Consider the following 17,172-nt stretch of genomic DNA (forward strand, 5'->3'; position numbering starts at 1 on the left):
TGATGCAACACCGAGCAGTTCTATTGGCGGAGCGGCCAAGACGGCGGCCGCCCATTGGGACCTGAGTGAGGACGGGCACCGGGCCGCGGGTGGGGGCTGCTGCCGGCCATGCTGGTGCGGGCAGCGCTGCGCTGTGCGGCGCGGCCAGGCGGGCAGCGACCGCCGGTACGTGGGATCCATGGTTCTGTACGGGCACGGTCCGCCATGCCCTCGTGGGTTATCGACCAGTACGGCCGCAACGAGGTGCTGCGCTTCACCCGGGACATGGTGTTCCCCGTCATACACTACCCCAACGAGGTCATTGTTAAAGTGCACGCCGCCAGCTTGAACCCCATAGACCTTAGCATGAGAAGTAAGTGGCGGGGCACGAGCCGCCCTAACCGCGAGATGGACTAAGTGAACTGGGTCTGTTGGGCCTTGAGAAAAGAAGGCTGAGAGGGGGCTTGATCCAGGTTTATAAATACCTGAGGTGTGGGAGCCATAGTGGTGTGGCTGGTCTCTTTTCAGCAGTGCGTGGGGATAGGACTAGGGGTAATGGGATGAAACTACAGCATAGGAAGTTCCACATGAATTTGTGCAAGAACTTCTTTATAGTGAGGGTGACGGAGCACTGGAACAGGCTGCCCAGGGAGGTGGTGGAGTCTCCTTCTCTGGAGATATTCAAGACCCACCTGGATGCCTACCTGTGTGACATGGTGTGGGGAGCCTGCTTTGGCAGGGGGGTTGGACTCGATGATCTCTAGAGGTCCCTTCCAACCCCTACAATTCTGTGATTCTGTGAGATGGTGGGCATTGACCAGGCCTTAAATCCCACCAAGGTCTGTAACGGCTAATTTCACATTTTCTAGGTGGTTACGGTGCAACTGCGTTAAACATGAAGCGGGATCCCCTGAAAATCAAGAGCATGGATACTGAGTTCCCACTAACGCTTGGTCGGGATGTCTCAGGTGTTATCATGGAATGTGGACTTAGTGTGTCTTATTTCAAACCTGGAGATGAGGTGATACCACTACTCAGGTTTTTTTTCTCTAAAAACACATAGTTAAAATACACCATGAGTTATTCAGCTGCCTTTCCATAGTAAGAAAATAATTACATTTTTGCGCTCTGAATCTGGGCTGTCTTCACTGCGTTTTGATAACAGGTTTGATGTTGTGCACAGATGTTGGTAGTTGTTTTCTGTTTGTTTTTAGGTATGGGCAGCAATTCCTCCGTGGAAACAAGGCACGCTCTCAGAGTTTGTGGTAGCCAGTGCTAATGAGGTAAACTTGCAGATAACAGGTGAAAAACCAAAGCTGTAAATACTGATGTTCTCTTTTATATACTTTGATGCCTAAATAGATGTCTATTTCTTGATATCTGACTTGATCTACACTCCTGCTAGACATGAATCTCCAAAATAGTTGAAAGTGTACAAGAGTCAATTTGCTGTTCAGTGAAGCTGATTTAAATATTTCGGTGTCACATAGCATCCGCTGTGTGATTTAGATAAGACTGATTTTATTTCAGGTGTCTTTTAAGCCAAAATGTCTCAGTCACGTAGAAGCTGCCTCCTTACCGTATGTAGGTCTCACAGCGTGGTCTGCAATTAACAAAGTTGGAGGACTGAACCAAAGTAACTGCAGCGGGAAAAGGTAAGTAACTAGTGCTGGTGCTAAAATAGAGTGTTTCTTTGTTGTGCTGATCAGCAGCTGGTAAGACATCTAGCAGTGCTGAAGGCTGCTACACCATGGCATTCACAAAGACCTGCTGGCTGAAGATGCCAGGTTCAGACTGTGCAGCTGCTGAGGAAGAGGCTGTTTCAGAGGGAGATTCAGATGTGGAGCTTAACTGAAGTTTTACAGCCACTTGCTGGCACTACCTCTCTTCCTTTAAATAGTGAATATAGAGAAGCAGTCTAATGTATATGTACTCTGTGTGATTATATAAATAACTTAAGGATGGTATCTTTAGAAAGGTACTGTGACTGCCTTTCTACTTGCAAGGGCAGCTGCCCAAATATAATATTCTCTGTCTTAAAGATCAGCTCTCAGAAAGTCCTCTCAGTCACAAAGGTGTGTTTCACTGAGGTTCGCTTCTGAATGCAGGAACAATTTGGGGCAGGCTGATTTACCATTTTTTTGGGAAAGGTGACTGGGTCTCATTTGACCCACAGGACAGAACTCATTTAATAAGGTCAGGAAGGTAAGAGGGGAAAACAGGCAAGACTAGCAGCCAAACAGAAAAAAATTGGCTTGCTTTGTCAGCTTGTTAGTCTGAGAATGGCGGGTGGAGGTCAGGAGAGGATAAATACTTAGAAAGTCTAGAGCAGATTTTTTCACCTCATGGTGGAGGTGTGTAAATAGGTATCCAAATATTCACTAAAACTATGATGCTGTCTCAAAAGTTTAAGTTATAAGAGAATAATTGGGCAATAGGAATCTAGTTACCTGACCTCCTTGTGTTTGGGATGTGAACTGTTGTAATGCAACACATAGCAAAGGATACCAGATTTACTGAAGTTCTTCGCCCACCTCTTTAGAAAGTAATTGAGAGATCAGTTTTTCATCTCATGGTAAATTTCATCATAAAAATGATGAATGTGTAACATTTACTTTTAGGTTCCTAACAAGTATGGAATTGTTCTGTCACTGAAAGAACAACAATTCAAAGCAGTAACTTTGTGAGGCAAGAATTTACCTCACATTTCTTAATTTCTCATAATACTTGAATGTGTCAGTAAGAAGTTGCCTGTGTGAGTAATGTTCTGTTGGTCTTTTTGTCTCCTATAGGTGTGTGTAAATAGCTATGTAGAAGGGTGTATAAGAGTGTGTCTTATTGTGAAAGAGTACCCGTATTCCTTGAGGAAAACTCCTTCACTGGTACTTTATTGCAGTGTTAAGACAGCTTAGAAAAACAACAAGTGTTTCTACTGGTGTGTATTGTTTTCTTTGCCTCTCCAAGGTAGAAGGGTGGGTTAACCACAGTACTTGCTGTCAGTGCCACAATGCCTGTACCTTGATCTGACAAGACGACCTGCTGCAGCTGCTGCACTTTCCCAAACTTTATTTTTCTGAGTTACCTGAGGTGTGCTCACATTGTTGGTGATGTCTCCTGCTTCACTGCAGCTCTAGTCATTTTGCCACAGCTTTTATCCTAAGTCATTGTAATTTACGTCAGTGTTCTAGCACAAGGTAAAAGTGAATGTGCTGGTTATCCAGCATGTTGAGAATAACCGTGGTTTTCAAGTTCTCTCTGGGTAATAACCTGATGAACTCCTCGTGGGTGGGGGTCCTGCTTCAGCAGAAAGTATGTTTGTTCAACAAAAGCTGTTAAACCTTCCTTGCTGTATTCACAGTGATAATCCAAGGAGTTCTGTGTTGAAAGCGTTCATGCACATGTGTGACAGCCACAGCAGCATGAGCACAGCCCAGGACAAGTGCTGTGCAGTGTGTATGAGGGCGGTGGTGACCTGCTTTGTGGGCCTGGGTCACTTGGCCTGGAGGGTGGCACATTACTCAGTTAAGCTGAGACGCTCTTAGAGCATAGGCATAGTTTGTAAAGCAAAGAGCTTTCTTTGCTTTTTCTACACCGTGTATGAAGTTCTAACAGTAGCTGTCTTTTGTATCAATAAAGATGAGCTTAACCCGGTACCTCGAGCAAAGTATTCCCTGAGACTTTTCAAGGATAATCAGATCTGAATACAAATGTTGTTTCAGACATCCGCAGTTAGAAGCACGGTTCTGAGCGTAAGTACGTTTTGGCAGGTTTCAAAGCAGCAGGCATTGTGGTTTCAAATTCTTCATCTGAACTCTACAAGTTTAGATGAGAGAAGCAGGGAATAGAATCTGATGAGTTTCAAAAGAGTATCCAATTTAGAATGGATACTGTGACCAAAGCCAGGTCTCTTAGGTTACTTCGAAGAATTTTTGTCAGCTGATACTGTAGGTTGTCTAGTGCAATTTTGTGTTGTAAAAGCCCTCAGCATCCAGCACGGGGAGATACAAAACAGGAACATCACCAGCTTTTGAAAATACTGAGATTTTTCTGGCAAATACTGTGGAGAAACATGATTCTCCACAGCCCTGTGCCAAGACTTCACCTTGGATGTACCTTTGGTTCTAGAATTAGCAAATGAGTCCAAAGTTGAAACACCATTTGTAGCTTCGCCTGCAAGGCTTTCTGACTGACTCCCTGTTTGAGATGATGCTCTTAGCACAGGAAGCAGGATGAGAGCTGTGCTAAAATCACATTATTAGGTATCTGAAGAGTTAACCATGAAGTAATACTGAATGACAAATAAGTGTTTTGCATATAGTAATTTGATGTTGGAGATGTATAAGAATAAATAGTTGTTATGCTGTTTGTTTGAAGAGTTATTCCATAAGTGTTCACTTTCTCTTACAGAGTGTTAATATTAGGAGCTTCTGGAGGAGTTGGCACATTTGCTGTACAGGTAATATAACACAGCATGCCCGGGGTGCAAAGGAAGGGAGTTGAGGGACTGAAATAGGAAGCCACCCATTGAGCTGCCAGAGCTCCAGCAGTTTTGGGACTTGCTCCTTTCTGTTTGTTACATTGTATTAGTAGGAAGAAGGGGGCTTCCACCACGATTGCCACTTTGTTACTAAAAGAACACAGTTCATAGTTTAGGTGCAGGAATCGTAGGAACATTGGATGGTTTGGGTTGAAAGGGACCTTTAAGATCATCTAGTTCTACCCCCTTGCTATAGGCAGGGACACATCCCTCTAGACTAGGTTGCTCACGGCCCCATCTAGGGAAGGCACATCCACAATCTCTTACTTTGAAGAAATCTCTTAATTTGCAGCACTTGAAATTTGTCACTTGTTTTCATTTTCCTTCAGTCACTTCTGCTCCGTAAATATGGAAATAACTTGGCAGATGAGTAGGGAAATGATGGAGAATGTAGATGATTGCAGTTGTGATTGTACTGTGGTAGCAATTAAAGCTGTCGTGGGTGGACAGTGATACGGGAGGCACGAGGCTTTCATGAGCAGCTTGAGGAAAGCATAGTGGCTTACACTGACATTCCATCATTGTCTTTGCCTTGTTGCCTTGCATTCCTTCTTTCTAGTTGCCCTAATCTTTGGAGACTCAACAGTCTTTTACTGACCAGTCTTCTACTGAGTATCTTGAAATGTGAAACATTCTCCTTGTGTGTTCTCATTTAATTCAGGGATTTTTATTCTAATTGGTATCACCTGGTGTAGAAATAGCTTTCTCTTGAGAATATAAAATAAATATATATGTCTTGAGTGACTGCACCGCTGTGTTCTGTGTTACTAAACTGGAAACATAATGCTTTTAAGAAGCTCTCAGGAGAGTTTTAGAGGGACACTATTTGCCTGAGCCATGGTAAAGCGGGTGGATAAGTTAGATCAGTGGGAAAGGCTGTCCAACCATTGACTAGTTGTGATTTCTACCTAATTAGTCTTGTGATTAGTAATTAATCTAGAGTCAATTAAAAAAAGATAAGTGTGAATCTTTTGAATGAAATTTACAGAACAGATGAATAACTAGCAAAAATCCTTTGCTTTAAATTCAGAAGCAGAAGAGCTAACCTGACATACTCCTGGAAATAAATCAGAGCTTATTTCTTCCTCAATATTAGTACTTTATTTACAGTGAGATAGAGGTTTGGATTACTTAATGAGCAGATAGGAAGATAAAATTAAATCCCTGCAGTGGTTGATCTGCTGTTAGTTTTATAGATTGTTAGCTTTATAAATGCATAGGCTAAATTGCCAGATGCAGAAGACGAACTGAGTATGTTATTTGAAGTCTTATCTATCCTGAGAGCTACTGTTCGCAAATCGCATGGGAAATCCCTCCTCACCCACCCCAACCCTGTCCTCTACCTTTTGCCTTAAATATCTATAAGTTCTAACCATTGTTTGATTTGTGATGTGTTACCTTGTGTAATGTAACGATGATATCTTTTTCTTTTTAAGTATTCCTCGCTCAATTTTAAACCTTTGCCTTTTTGTTTTACTTATTTTCTTCTGTTTATAGCTAGTGAAAGCCTGGGGTGCCCACGTGACAGCGGTTTGTTCCCACGATGCTGACACGCTGATGAGAAAGCTTGGAGCAGATGATGTGATTGATTACAAAACTGGAAATTTGGAACAGCAGCTTAAAGCCTTGCCCTCGTACGTGTTTGCATTGCTTAATACTCAGATGAAGGAGTTAGCCATCAGTCCTTCTGCCTTTTGGTTCTGGGCTGCAGTCTGTCAGGACTCCCTCTTATTTTTTATGCTTTTACCCACTTATAAAGCCATATTTTCTAAAGCAAATTTCATTCCAATTCTTTTTTTTTCTTAATATAATGTGCGAAGTGAGTATCTGAAGCACAGATTTCATTGTAAGATTAACCGGTTATTGGGTTTGTGGAGACAAGCTCACACTTTTGTGTGCTTGTAATGACTGTGATTTGATCAGCTTTGTCAGCTTCCATTGTAGGATCTGGAAATGCTTAAAAAGGCATGAATAAATCAAAACAAGTTTCAGGAATTGTCTGCGAGGTTCATAAATAGAAAAACCTATTTTCTACAGGGAAGAACTATGTCAAGAAGCAGTTTAGTGACTTGCCTCCAGCCCTGTAGCTACTGCACAACATAGCTGGGAATGAATTACTGTAACATTGTGTATAGCTGCCTCTGAATAATCATGTTTATCTGGTCACAGCTGATATGTTTTAAGAAGCTTGGGGGGTTTCTTTAGAACTGAAGGGTTTTTTTTTCCTTTTTGATTTTTGCAGTCTTCTGTTTAAACTTGGTCTTCTGTGACTTTCATTTGAAGATGGTATTTACATTGCTGTTTTTAGCTAAATTGAACTAATGTGGGGGGAGAAATAGAAACCATTCACTTGATAAAATAATCTTACTGTTAACTGCTCTACGGAGGTGTGTACCCTTTTATTGGGTAAAAGGTTCCTTACAGGTTCATGTGCTGGGATAATAAGAACGAATGGTAAAAGTGTGGCTTGTTGCCAGTAGTTGCATATAACCATAATGTGAAGAAATAGTTTTAAACCCTTTGCTTTGTGAAGTTCTACTTCAAATAGGGAGATGCAGAGAGAAGCGCTGTCAGTCGAGATAAAAATGTCAGTAATATGTTTATGTAACTTTGGCCACTGGAACTGGTTTCCATGTAAGTACAGCATGAACAGGAGACATTCCTAGTCAGGGCAGGAGCCTAGATCAGAGTTCTGACGCATTCTGTTGAATGCTAGGACCAGACCTCAAGGATGTTTCAGTAATTACAGTCGGAGGGATGAAGAGAGAAAGCTCTAGAGGGCTTTGAGCAAGTAGAGAATGTTATTGTGCATCTGAGAGTCTGCTTTTTGGAGTTAGGGGCCATTTAATTGTTGAAATAGTCTCTATCTTCTATGCAGTAAATGGACAATAACCTGTAATTTTAACTCCCTTTCTGTAGTAAAAGTGGGGTCATAGGGTTCGCTTGCTGCTGTCTTGCGGGCAGATTGTTTTAATGTACTGCAGTGACAAGTAGAAATGTGAACTACAGCCAGTTTCATATATTAGTTCATTTATGATTATTTTCCCTGTATCGTGACTTTGAGCCTGTTCTTTACATGTCTCCAGATTTGATTTCATCCTAGATAATGTCGGTGGATCCACTGAGAAGTGGGCACTGGATCTCCTGAAGAAATGGTCGGGAGCAACGTACGTTACCTTAGTGACGCCTTTCTTGATCAACATGGACAGACTCGGAGTGGCTGATGGCATGTTGCAAACAGGAGTCACGATAGGCTCCAAAACCGTGAAGGTATTTGACAGAATCCTGTATTTTTGAATGTTGTGCTATATCCTCATGGCTTCCTTTGTGGCTTAGGCAGTAGTCATGTGGTTCATCTGGAGACATCTTTCTCATCTTCCTCATATATCATTGAGTATACTTAGATGCGTTTTGATTCTGTCTCCTTCTGTGTTGCACAAAAAAACCCACAACCAACAAAATCTAGCATTGTGCCCATATATACATGTGTATATATAGTAGTATAGGGTGCTTTGTAGTTTTGATTCCTTATTGTGTGTTGCCTTTTCCATGTGGCCTCCTAGTGAGTCCTGCTGACGCCTAGTGCTTCATAGTAACCAGAAATCCCTGCCTCATTGAATTACATGTAATTTTACTGCTTGCCTTAGGCTGGTCAGGGTTTCTCTCAAAACATTTACTGATTCTCTATATACTATACCAGCACCACGGAGTAATAAAAGTGATTGAGAGTGGCTAAAAAGTCTTTCATCTCCTCCATATTCATGTGGCTGGATGGTGATACTGATTTTTCTAGTTTAAAGCGTTCTCCCAGTGAGGCTTTTTAGACTTTGTTCTTCTCTCAACGTGTGCACTTGCTATCCAAGTTGTTTCCATGGTATTTCTGTAATGAGGCTGAGTGAGATTCTAGGTCCAGTAATTGTGCTTTCAAATGAAACCTCAAAAATGAAAGTCTGGAAAGAAGTCACATAATATGATTTCTCAGTTTGCATATTTTCATGATGAAGGACACTGTATGGCACACATGGTTTTGGCAGATAAAGACTTATGCCTGTAACAGCTTTCTCAGAGAGCTCTTGACTTGTACTTGTGTGATCTTCCTGGAACGCTTTTTGTGTGAGCCGCCATCTGTCATCAGATGGTGACAAGTTTGGCAAATATGATGGTGGAAAATTTAATCACTGACACTGAGGTGGAAAGTTCTAAATGTCATGTTGGTAGATTTATTTCACCCTCCTTGTGAGTGTGCATAAATGCATAGTGCCATTTTTCTTACACAAGAAATAATGCTATTTCCAGCTGCAGAGACAAGGTGGTTGTTTTTCTCAACTAGCTGACTTGTGCAACTGGACATAAAATTCACCCTGGTCCTGTTGTGGTGATACAGCATCCCTGTCTGTACATTTAATCCACGTGCTTAGATAACTTTTCCTTTTTAGACACTAGCAAATAATATCCATATTTTTCCATTAAATTGTTTCCCTGATGCTTTGTCACGGGTTACCTAGATTTACCTGTGTCCTTACTTTTAGTTCCTGTTTCAGTTTCCTCTCATTATTTAAAACATATATTTGTGATCTTTCTTGTAGCATCTCATGAAAGGAGTCCATTATCGGTGGGCCTTCTTTATGCCAAGCGGACCAAGCTTGGATGAAATAGCGCAACTAGTTGACTCAGGAAAGGTATGTCAGCAATGGTTATTTAGGTTTTTGTGCTGAAAGAGATGCTTCTTTGACTCAAAAATGGTTTAATTTGCAGTTAAGTAATATATTGTTACGAGTCACAGTGGAGAAGTTAACAACTGATGTGCTCTGATTTCTAACTTCTGCCTTTGGCATTGAGTTTAGGTATTTATAATGCTTAAGGCTGTTCTTCTTTTTTCCCTCTTCATCCTACTCCTTTAAAAAAAAAAAAACTCAATTGTAGTAAGTTGTAAGGAAAGGGTGCCCAGTCATTTGGTTCTTTGCTAGAGGGAATTATTAAGTGTAAATTCTGCTGTTGAAAATGATGAACTTTTAGAGGCCTTGTTTGGTTCATTTGGTCAGGATGAACGTGGCTGTAAGTATGTCTGCATATGTAAATTCCATGGCACAGATGATCAGGAGCTCTGCACGTAATGTGTACAGAACAAGAATATTCAGCCTATTGCAGACAATGAGTGAACTGCATTGGTAAGCTGGTGCCTGATTATTTCAGTGCTTCAGAGTATGATTGTGGTGATTCAACACAATGACCTGAAATCTTATGGGTGTTCATAAGCTTTTGGGGAATCTCCATGTACCTGGTCTTTTCAGGTCTACAAACTTGTTACAAAATGCAGATGAGATTGAGAGGTCAACCACCCGTTTGTGTATTGGATACGTGGTGCTGTAGGTCCTGGCACGTTCTCTTCTGGGGAACTTCATGTTAACATTTTCAGAGCACGGAATATGGACAGTTGTTGTTCATCTTTTTGCATAGTGCCTAAGTAGAGGAGTATGCCCTGCCAGCTCATCGTGCTGGTAAGTGAGCTGCCAGGCCATCTTGAACTCAAAATCTGTGCATACTTAGAACAGTGTAGTGCTCTCAAGGACTACTGAGTTGGGTTGCCTTTATTCTTTATGCATTATGTTATAAAGATTTGCATCACAGTCTCTGCTTGCTTATATCCTTTTTATTCTGAGCAGCAGCACTGAAGAATCTCACTAAATTTAGCCACTCCTGTGTTGTGAGTGGGGTGCTGCTGATACAGTCTGCTTCCTAAAAAGTTATCTACTCATTAACAAAGGCTATAGAAGCAAATAAGGTGTGGTGAATGGTGATCCTTGTTGGCTTTACACCACTCCACATGGCACTGTGCTCAGTGCTTTATGCCTTGTTTTACAGTCTAGATAAAAAATCCTGGAAGATGCTTCTCATCCTGTGAGTTCATCCGATCACACGACTGAATTACAATTGACTAAGAAACAGATACGTCCTTGCCTTTGTTCTTACTGTTTGTCCTGATCCTTAGCTGGTCACAACTTGTTTTCTGTTCTGCTCCTACCTTGTATGCACAACAGAAATGCAAAATATGCCCATGAAAGCCTTTGGAAAAATGCCTGTTTATGCAATAGAGATGGGGCTTAATCAGTATGCATCTGTCTAATAATATGGACAGCTGAGTTATAGTGCCTTTTAAAATGTACGTCAGGCATACATGAATATCCCAGTGTACTTTTTGTTGTAAGATGACCATGAGGATAAAGATGTTTGCTTGTTTTTTTTTTCCCTTTTCTTTTTAAATCTGTGTTGACAAGACCAGGTCAAAATGACACGCTGTGTATCTGCATTGTCGTCATCCTATGAGTACTGTGCTCTTGGTGAAATATTGCCAACACCGGTGTTGTAAACAGTCTTGTATGTCCCAGATGTGATCCATATATACAGCTGTTACTAAGACTGAGTTTTGTTGTCAAGACGTGGGAGTTTCCTAAAACGGACAGATCATCCATTCAGAAGAGTAGGTACTTGGAAAAAGGGGAAGAGAGAGATGTGTTACAGTGAATTATGGAGTACTCCCTCCAATAAATGTGTGTTTTGGTTGGAGTGTAATAAATGAGCATTTTTGTCCCTAAAATGGCTATTGAAGTGTAGGAAGAAGGCTAGAGGATGGGTAGCAAAGTGAGCTTGTGTGGTTGAACTTAGTTTTGAGTGAGTACAGATTTGAGCATTGCAGATTCTGGATATACTGAGATGTCAGAGAATTGTCCTTTCTTCTGTTACAAACATGCGACATGAACAGGAAAAACTGGAAAAAGGGGCATTTTTTAGCATACCCTAAGTCTTGAAGGTGGACTTAAATGAAAGAAATGAAAAAGAGGTGATGCTGTAGTAAGTGAAGCTTTGAAGAGCATATAGCTCAGATCTGTATGTCAGGTTTTCTGTAGTTCTTCTGCACCAAAACGGGTATTTAGTTCTGTTGTGTTCCATCATCTTCCTCTGTGAAAGCAAAAAGAGTCCCCATCCTTAGGTGGATGAACAGGCACAAAGCAGGGTATTTCGTTTAAAGGTACTTGGTTTTCACACAGATAACCTTTGCTTTGCAACCAGGAATAGAGATTTGCAAAATGTCAGCTGTGAGGATGAGTTCTTTGAGCAGCCTTTTTTAATGGGGAGAAGAGGGAAAGAATTTGATAAACTGGTTGGGCGAAGAAGGAGCATAATATTCTCTTTGTAATTCACTGCACTTCAGCTCAGTTCTGGGGATCATAAAACCATTTTCAGCTTATGAGCTGTTTTGTCTGCCTTGCAGCACAGCGTCTTGCCAAGCGTCTGCTGTGAGACTGATGAGCTGGGAGGCTGCTGCGGCAGTGGTGGGCACAGAGAAAGCTGAGCGTTTCCTTGTCAGATTTTAGAAATACCTGCTGCTTTATACACTGCTGGGATGTCCCTGTTGTGGGTTCAACTTAGTCAGTTAATTACAAGCCAGTGAGGGTTGGCTTAACGTAGGCTCCACCAAATCAATAGATGAAGTGCGTGTCAGAAGCAAGGGATCTCTTCCATGGCAGAGCATTCGTCTTGAATTACAAAGTTCTCAGTTAAAGACAACCGAAATCAATACAGTATTTGGTTCAGAACATAGATTTTCTGACATACTGGTTGCTGAAAGGTTGTCACTGGTTTCTGCTGGCAGCGTTGTCATGGAACAGCTTTTTAGGAATTAGTTTGATGTATTTGTTGTTAGTGTTCCGTGTTTTACATTGATAGTCTTGAATTTTTTAGTTTTGGGGTTGTTTGGTTTTTTTTCTTGCTTGTTAATTCAACGACCTCATCCAGTTTTAATATAAACGTCTGTAGTTATAATTGAGCACTTACTTTGCCTTTTATGAAGCCTGGGGGAGGAAGACAGGCTCAAGAGACTCACTAGAGTATTAAGGGGAAGCGCTGAGGATGTTGTATGCACTTGCTGGGCCTTGGCAGGGTAAGGGTTAATGTACAACCCTACAGAAACTTGAAGGTTTCATTTTAATGAGTGTCTTTTACCTACAGTGTAGGTGTGTGTGGTATTTTGGTGGCTTAATACTTTTCTCAGAGCAAAGTTGCACCAGATGGGCAAAAACTGATTTCAGAGAAGTCAGGCTAAAGGAAGCAGCAGAGTCTCAGAAAGAGAAATGAACAGGGCGTTCTTTGTATTGTTTCCTTTCTAGATAAACGTTACAGCACAGATACACATAAGAAAAGCAATCGCACGTCTGTAACTTGTGTAACTTCTGTGCAGTGTCATGTGTACGTGTTGCTGCAGGGAGAAGCTGTGTTGGATTTAGCAGCCTGCTTTACCAGATTGAAGGATGGGATGCTTGCTGCTCTTTGTCCTTGCTGTGCTTCTTCCTGTGCAGTGCTGTACAGGCTCATTCCAATGATCATCCTTCCCCGTGTGCTAAACTGCAAAGCTTGTACCTTTTCCATTGATTTAGATTTTGTTGTTGTTGCAGTGCTTTTGCTTGCCAGGTTGGTTGGCTAGAGCCTAGAAATATTAATCAAGGATGGGATGCCAAAGACTAATCAGTCCTTCCGTCTCTTCAAGAAAGAACCTCTATCTGCATTTAATCATAGCCAACAAAAATATAGTGATTTGAGCATGAGAGCTCACATCAACATGGGGTCTGGAAAACTTTCAGCAGATGTCTGGTATTTAATCAAATGTGCTGCCTGAGCCTGATATATTGCACATTCTGTAGCAAGTTACTACTGGTCTCCTACCATAGCCAGGAGCCTTATCCAGCACAACAGTGAAGTGTAGGATCAAGGAGACAGCTCTTACCTTTGTGAATTGAGTGAATTCTGAGACAGAAGACAGCGCAGGTCAGACAAATATATTTTTATACTATTTGTGGAATATATAATATGCTTTTGGATGTTTCATGCAACTGTAGTAAAGTCTGTTCTGTCTTGTTGATACGGTCCTGTTGCCCACAGATCAGTACAATCACCAGCAGAAACAGCAGAACGTAACTGCTAGGGAATTCTCGAAGACACAATTGCGTTTTGCTGTACTGAATAATTTTTCAGCACAGTTCAGTAGTAGCTAAACCCAGGATCTTCCTCGCTTTTGCTGATGTAAACTTGGCCTAGCTTGGCATGTGCTGCCCCTCTGGGCTTCTTCCGGCTTCTTAATGCTCCTTATTGTGTTCTGTAGAAGCTGCTGCCAAGGCCAATTAAGGAACATGAGATTTTTAAACCTCTTCTACACTCTGAACCATAGTCTGCTTAATTGGGACTTATCTTCTAGCATTTTAATAATTGTAGTCGATACTTGCGAGTTACTGTGAGCTGCTGTTACATGTTTGATAGTAAGGAATGCTTCTTGGCTTGACGAACTAACAAAGAATGTCTGGTAACACAATTGTTTGTAAGAGGACCATGGGAGCAGGCATTTTCTTTCCGTGAGATGACAATGAGGTATTGAGCAGATAACTGCGTGTTTAATTACGGGATGCAGGCTGTTCTTTGTAACGAGTTCTGTTCAAGTCTCTCATTGATGCTGAAGGGATACTCACTGAAGGCCAAAGCAGAACATCAAGCGCTGCATTTGTGCGCTGGCTCATACACTGCATCTAGGCACTGTGCTCATGTTGTACCTTCCAGCTCAGCTGAGTCTAAATGGCACGCTGGTCTTTTCCGTTATGTTCTACATTAGAGAGAATGGAGAGGAGGAAAACACCTTTCAGCCCCAGTCTGTTTTCAGATAAACATTTCAGTGCAGGTGTGTGTAATCCTTTCTCTCTCAGACTTTAGTTTAATCCCTTTTCCCTGAACAAATAGGTGTCCTCTGGCAAGGAACTGATGTGTGGCCGTAAATAGGCAGTGTTTGTATTATCCAGTTAATCTCCATTATTTTTTATCACACATTCAACAAACGGCAGACGCTTCCCTGCTTGTTTGTCTGTCCACAGAAAGAAATTTTATCTTAGTCAGTGGATTATGGTAAAGGCTGAGTGAATCACTGTGCTGCGACGTGGTCAGCCCTTTTGGGGTTATTCAAACAATGGGGCTGAGCAGCCAGCCAGATAAAATGTTTAATGCTCCAGATTGTCAGGATCATCAATTCAGTATTCATGTCTCTCTATAGCGTTGCCTAAAGCCAGTGTTTAAATGGAACTAGAGGTTACATCAATGGAGCAGATGGGCTTTCAGTGCTTGGTGCTTGCAGTACTTACAGCGTATTGATCTGTTGGCTGGATTTGGGGTTCCTCTGAATCCCTGTGTCACCACTTTTCACACGTGATGCTTTGAACTTCACCTAAGGGTGAGTTGTGTCAGGGCTGTAAGCCACAACCCACACTACATGTAGCAGAATGTTAAAGTTTTCTTTTTGTTCAGGTATTGCACGTGTCTGAAGCAAACTCCTGGCACCCCTGTGCCTGTCAACACCGCACAGCTGAACTGCATCCTTCCTGTGATCCCTTTCCCTCATCCCAGCCCCTTGCCCTGTGAGGGTCAGCTCTGCCCATGCATTTCCATACTCTTATTTTTCTGAACTGAAGCACGTCTCTCTTTGTTGCTGCCATTAATAGTAACTGCTTGTGCAAGCGCTGCACGTGTGCTTGGCTCAGCAGGGTTACTGGATTGGGTTGTTGTTTGGTTGTCTATTTTGAAGGCTTCTGCTATGAAAGCAAGAGTTGATCTTCAGAGCAGTGGCTGAGGAGCAGCACATTCCTCCTGCTGATTGTCACAGCAGCTGCAGTTTACTCTCATGCTCGCTTTACCCACAGACATCTCATGCAAGTGGTTTTGAGGCCGTGTCCCTGACTGCCAATGCTCAAGATGATGTTTCCATTCTGAGTTTAACATGATTTTTGCTTGAACTTAGTTATGACCCACATCTATTTCCTAGTTAAGTAGCAGTGTTAAACAGCATCTTTCTGTCCCTTTTCTTGCTTCTTACTCCTCCTTTTGCTAGGGGTCTGGCTGCATAGGTTGCTGTTAAAACAAATGGAAGGCATTACCCAGCCTCCTGCCCTGCAGCCTGGCAGATGGAAGGCACTTAGTGAATTTACTGGCACAATTGCTTTCTTTAGGAACCAGCTGCCAGTTCTTTTTCTTGGAGGGGATTCACTCCTTTTCTGCCATGTGACATTTCTGCTAGACGTGCATCAACATAATAAAAGGGAGAACATCAGAAACAAAATTAAGAGAGCTAGCGCTACAATAGTCTGATTATTGATGTTTAAGAATACTGTTAAAACAACAACAAAAAAAAAGTAGCTACCCTAGTGCAATAATTGGACTTGAAGGTAATAAAGATAAGTGAGAAGATGTTTGTATGAGCGCAGACAACTTCAGGATTGCAACTGTGCTGCTGGGGAGGGTGCTGTATGCCTGGAGCCCAGCTAGGGGAGTGTATGTGGTGAGAGACCTTTCCTTGGTAGCTCTGTGCTCTGAGCATCAGTCTGTGTAGGTACTCCACCTTCTGGTAAAAGAAAGCTTCTGGAAGAAGGCAATGCTCTGACACTGGCACACCGGTTGTCATATTTCCTAGCAAAGCACAAGTCCTACTGAGACTGGTGTACTGCAATTTCCAAAGAAGATGCTGGTGGGGTTTTCTGGCTCCTTAGTCGCTGATAGGCTCAGTGAATTGGTACTTTCACCTTCGTTATTAGTGATTGCTCTAAAACAATCCAGAAGGCTACTCTAGAAAATTAATGCCTAAATAGCAGTGGATGCCAGCCAGCCTTCATGATCTATGCCAGCATGAAGACACAGTGGCTGAGTTTTCAAGTGTGTCCAAATGATTCAGCAGCAGTGTACTCTCTACTGGTAATTCATTCGTAGCCAGGTCTTTTGAAGATACTCAGGCACAAACTGGTGCAGATGGGCACTAGATTCCTAAGTATCTTAAAACATTCAAACTCTTAAAAGGCTTTTGGTTTAACAAGAAAACTGTATAGATATGTGGGAGGTTAAAGTTTGCACCATGCTTTTAGTCCTGGGCTCGGGCTCTGAGCTGTGCAACTGAAGAGATTTCAAAACCCGGGGAGAAAGCAAAAACTCTTCTGCATGCAGAAGAAAAGAAGTTAAAAGGTGGTGACTGCACTGAGCAACTTCTGCCCTAAGTGCAATTAAAAGTCCTACTTTGTTTAAACAGTGTGAAGGTGCTAAAACAGTGCCATTTCATTCCTAATGCAGTGATGCTTTGTTCTGCAGATTCAGCCAGTTATCGAACAAGTCTTCCCATTTTCTGAAGTCCCAAAGGCCTTTCTGAAACTAGAAGAAGGACACGCACGTGGAAAAACAGTGATCGATGTCGTTGATAAAAAATAAAGCAACTCCAATCATTGTTGTGCCTTCAGTCACATGCTTAACTGGTAAATGACACTCGAACCTGAACGGGTATGTAGCATCTGCGATATATACCATGTGTAACAACTCAAATCTAGTCCATTCTCAGAACTTGTAAACTTCTCCTGTAGGAAATGATTGCATTGCTGTCTCAAGACTGTACTTCAGGTCAGATGTACTTTGACCAAATCCCTTATGGCACAACTAATCTGAGTAGAAGCACAGAACAAAATCAGTCTGTAAGTGATAATTATTTCAGTTGCCTGACTCATGGTAACAATTCAGCTGACTGTGGTGTTCATGCAGAATGAACACTGAATGTTCAGTGGCCAGTGATCAGGTCCTGTTCCTTCCATGTC

At 41.9% G+C, this 17,172-nt stretch overlaps 1 protein-coding gene across 1 annotated transcript; it reads left to right on the forward strand.

Annotated features, from left to right (window-relative positions):
• Positions 1–82: 82 nt before the first annotated feature.
• On the forward strand, positions 83–16,811 carry RTN4IP1 (reticulon 4 interacting protein 1). Its single transcript, XM_015858656.2, has 9 exons — positions 83–352; positions 849–1,000; positions 1,194–1,262; positions 1,510–1,634; positions 4,387–4,435; positions 6,014–6,150; positions 7,603–7,786; positions 9,103–9,195; positions 16,679–16,811. Exons 1-9 carry the CDS (start codon positions 109–111, stop codon positions 16,793–16,795), a joined length of 1,170 nt encoding a protein of 389 aa, XP_015714142.1. The 5' UTR covers positions 83–108; the 3' UTR covers positions 16,796–16,811.
• Positions 16,812–17,172: the final 361 nt, after the last annotated feature.

Source organism: Coturnix japonica, chromosome 3 (assembly GCF_001577835.2).
Source record: "Coturnix japonica isolate 7356 chromosome 3, Coturnix japonica 2.1, whole genome shotgun sequence".
Classification (NCBI taxonomy): Eukaryota; Metazoa; Chordata; class Aves; order Galliformes; family Phasianidae; genus Coturnix; species Coturnix japonica.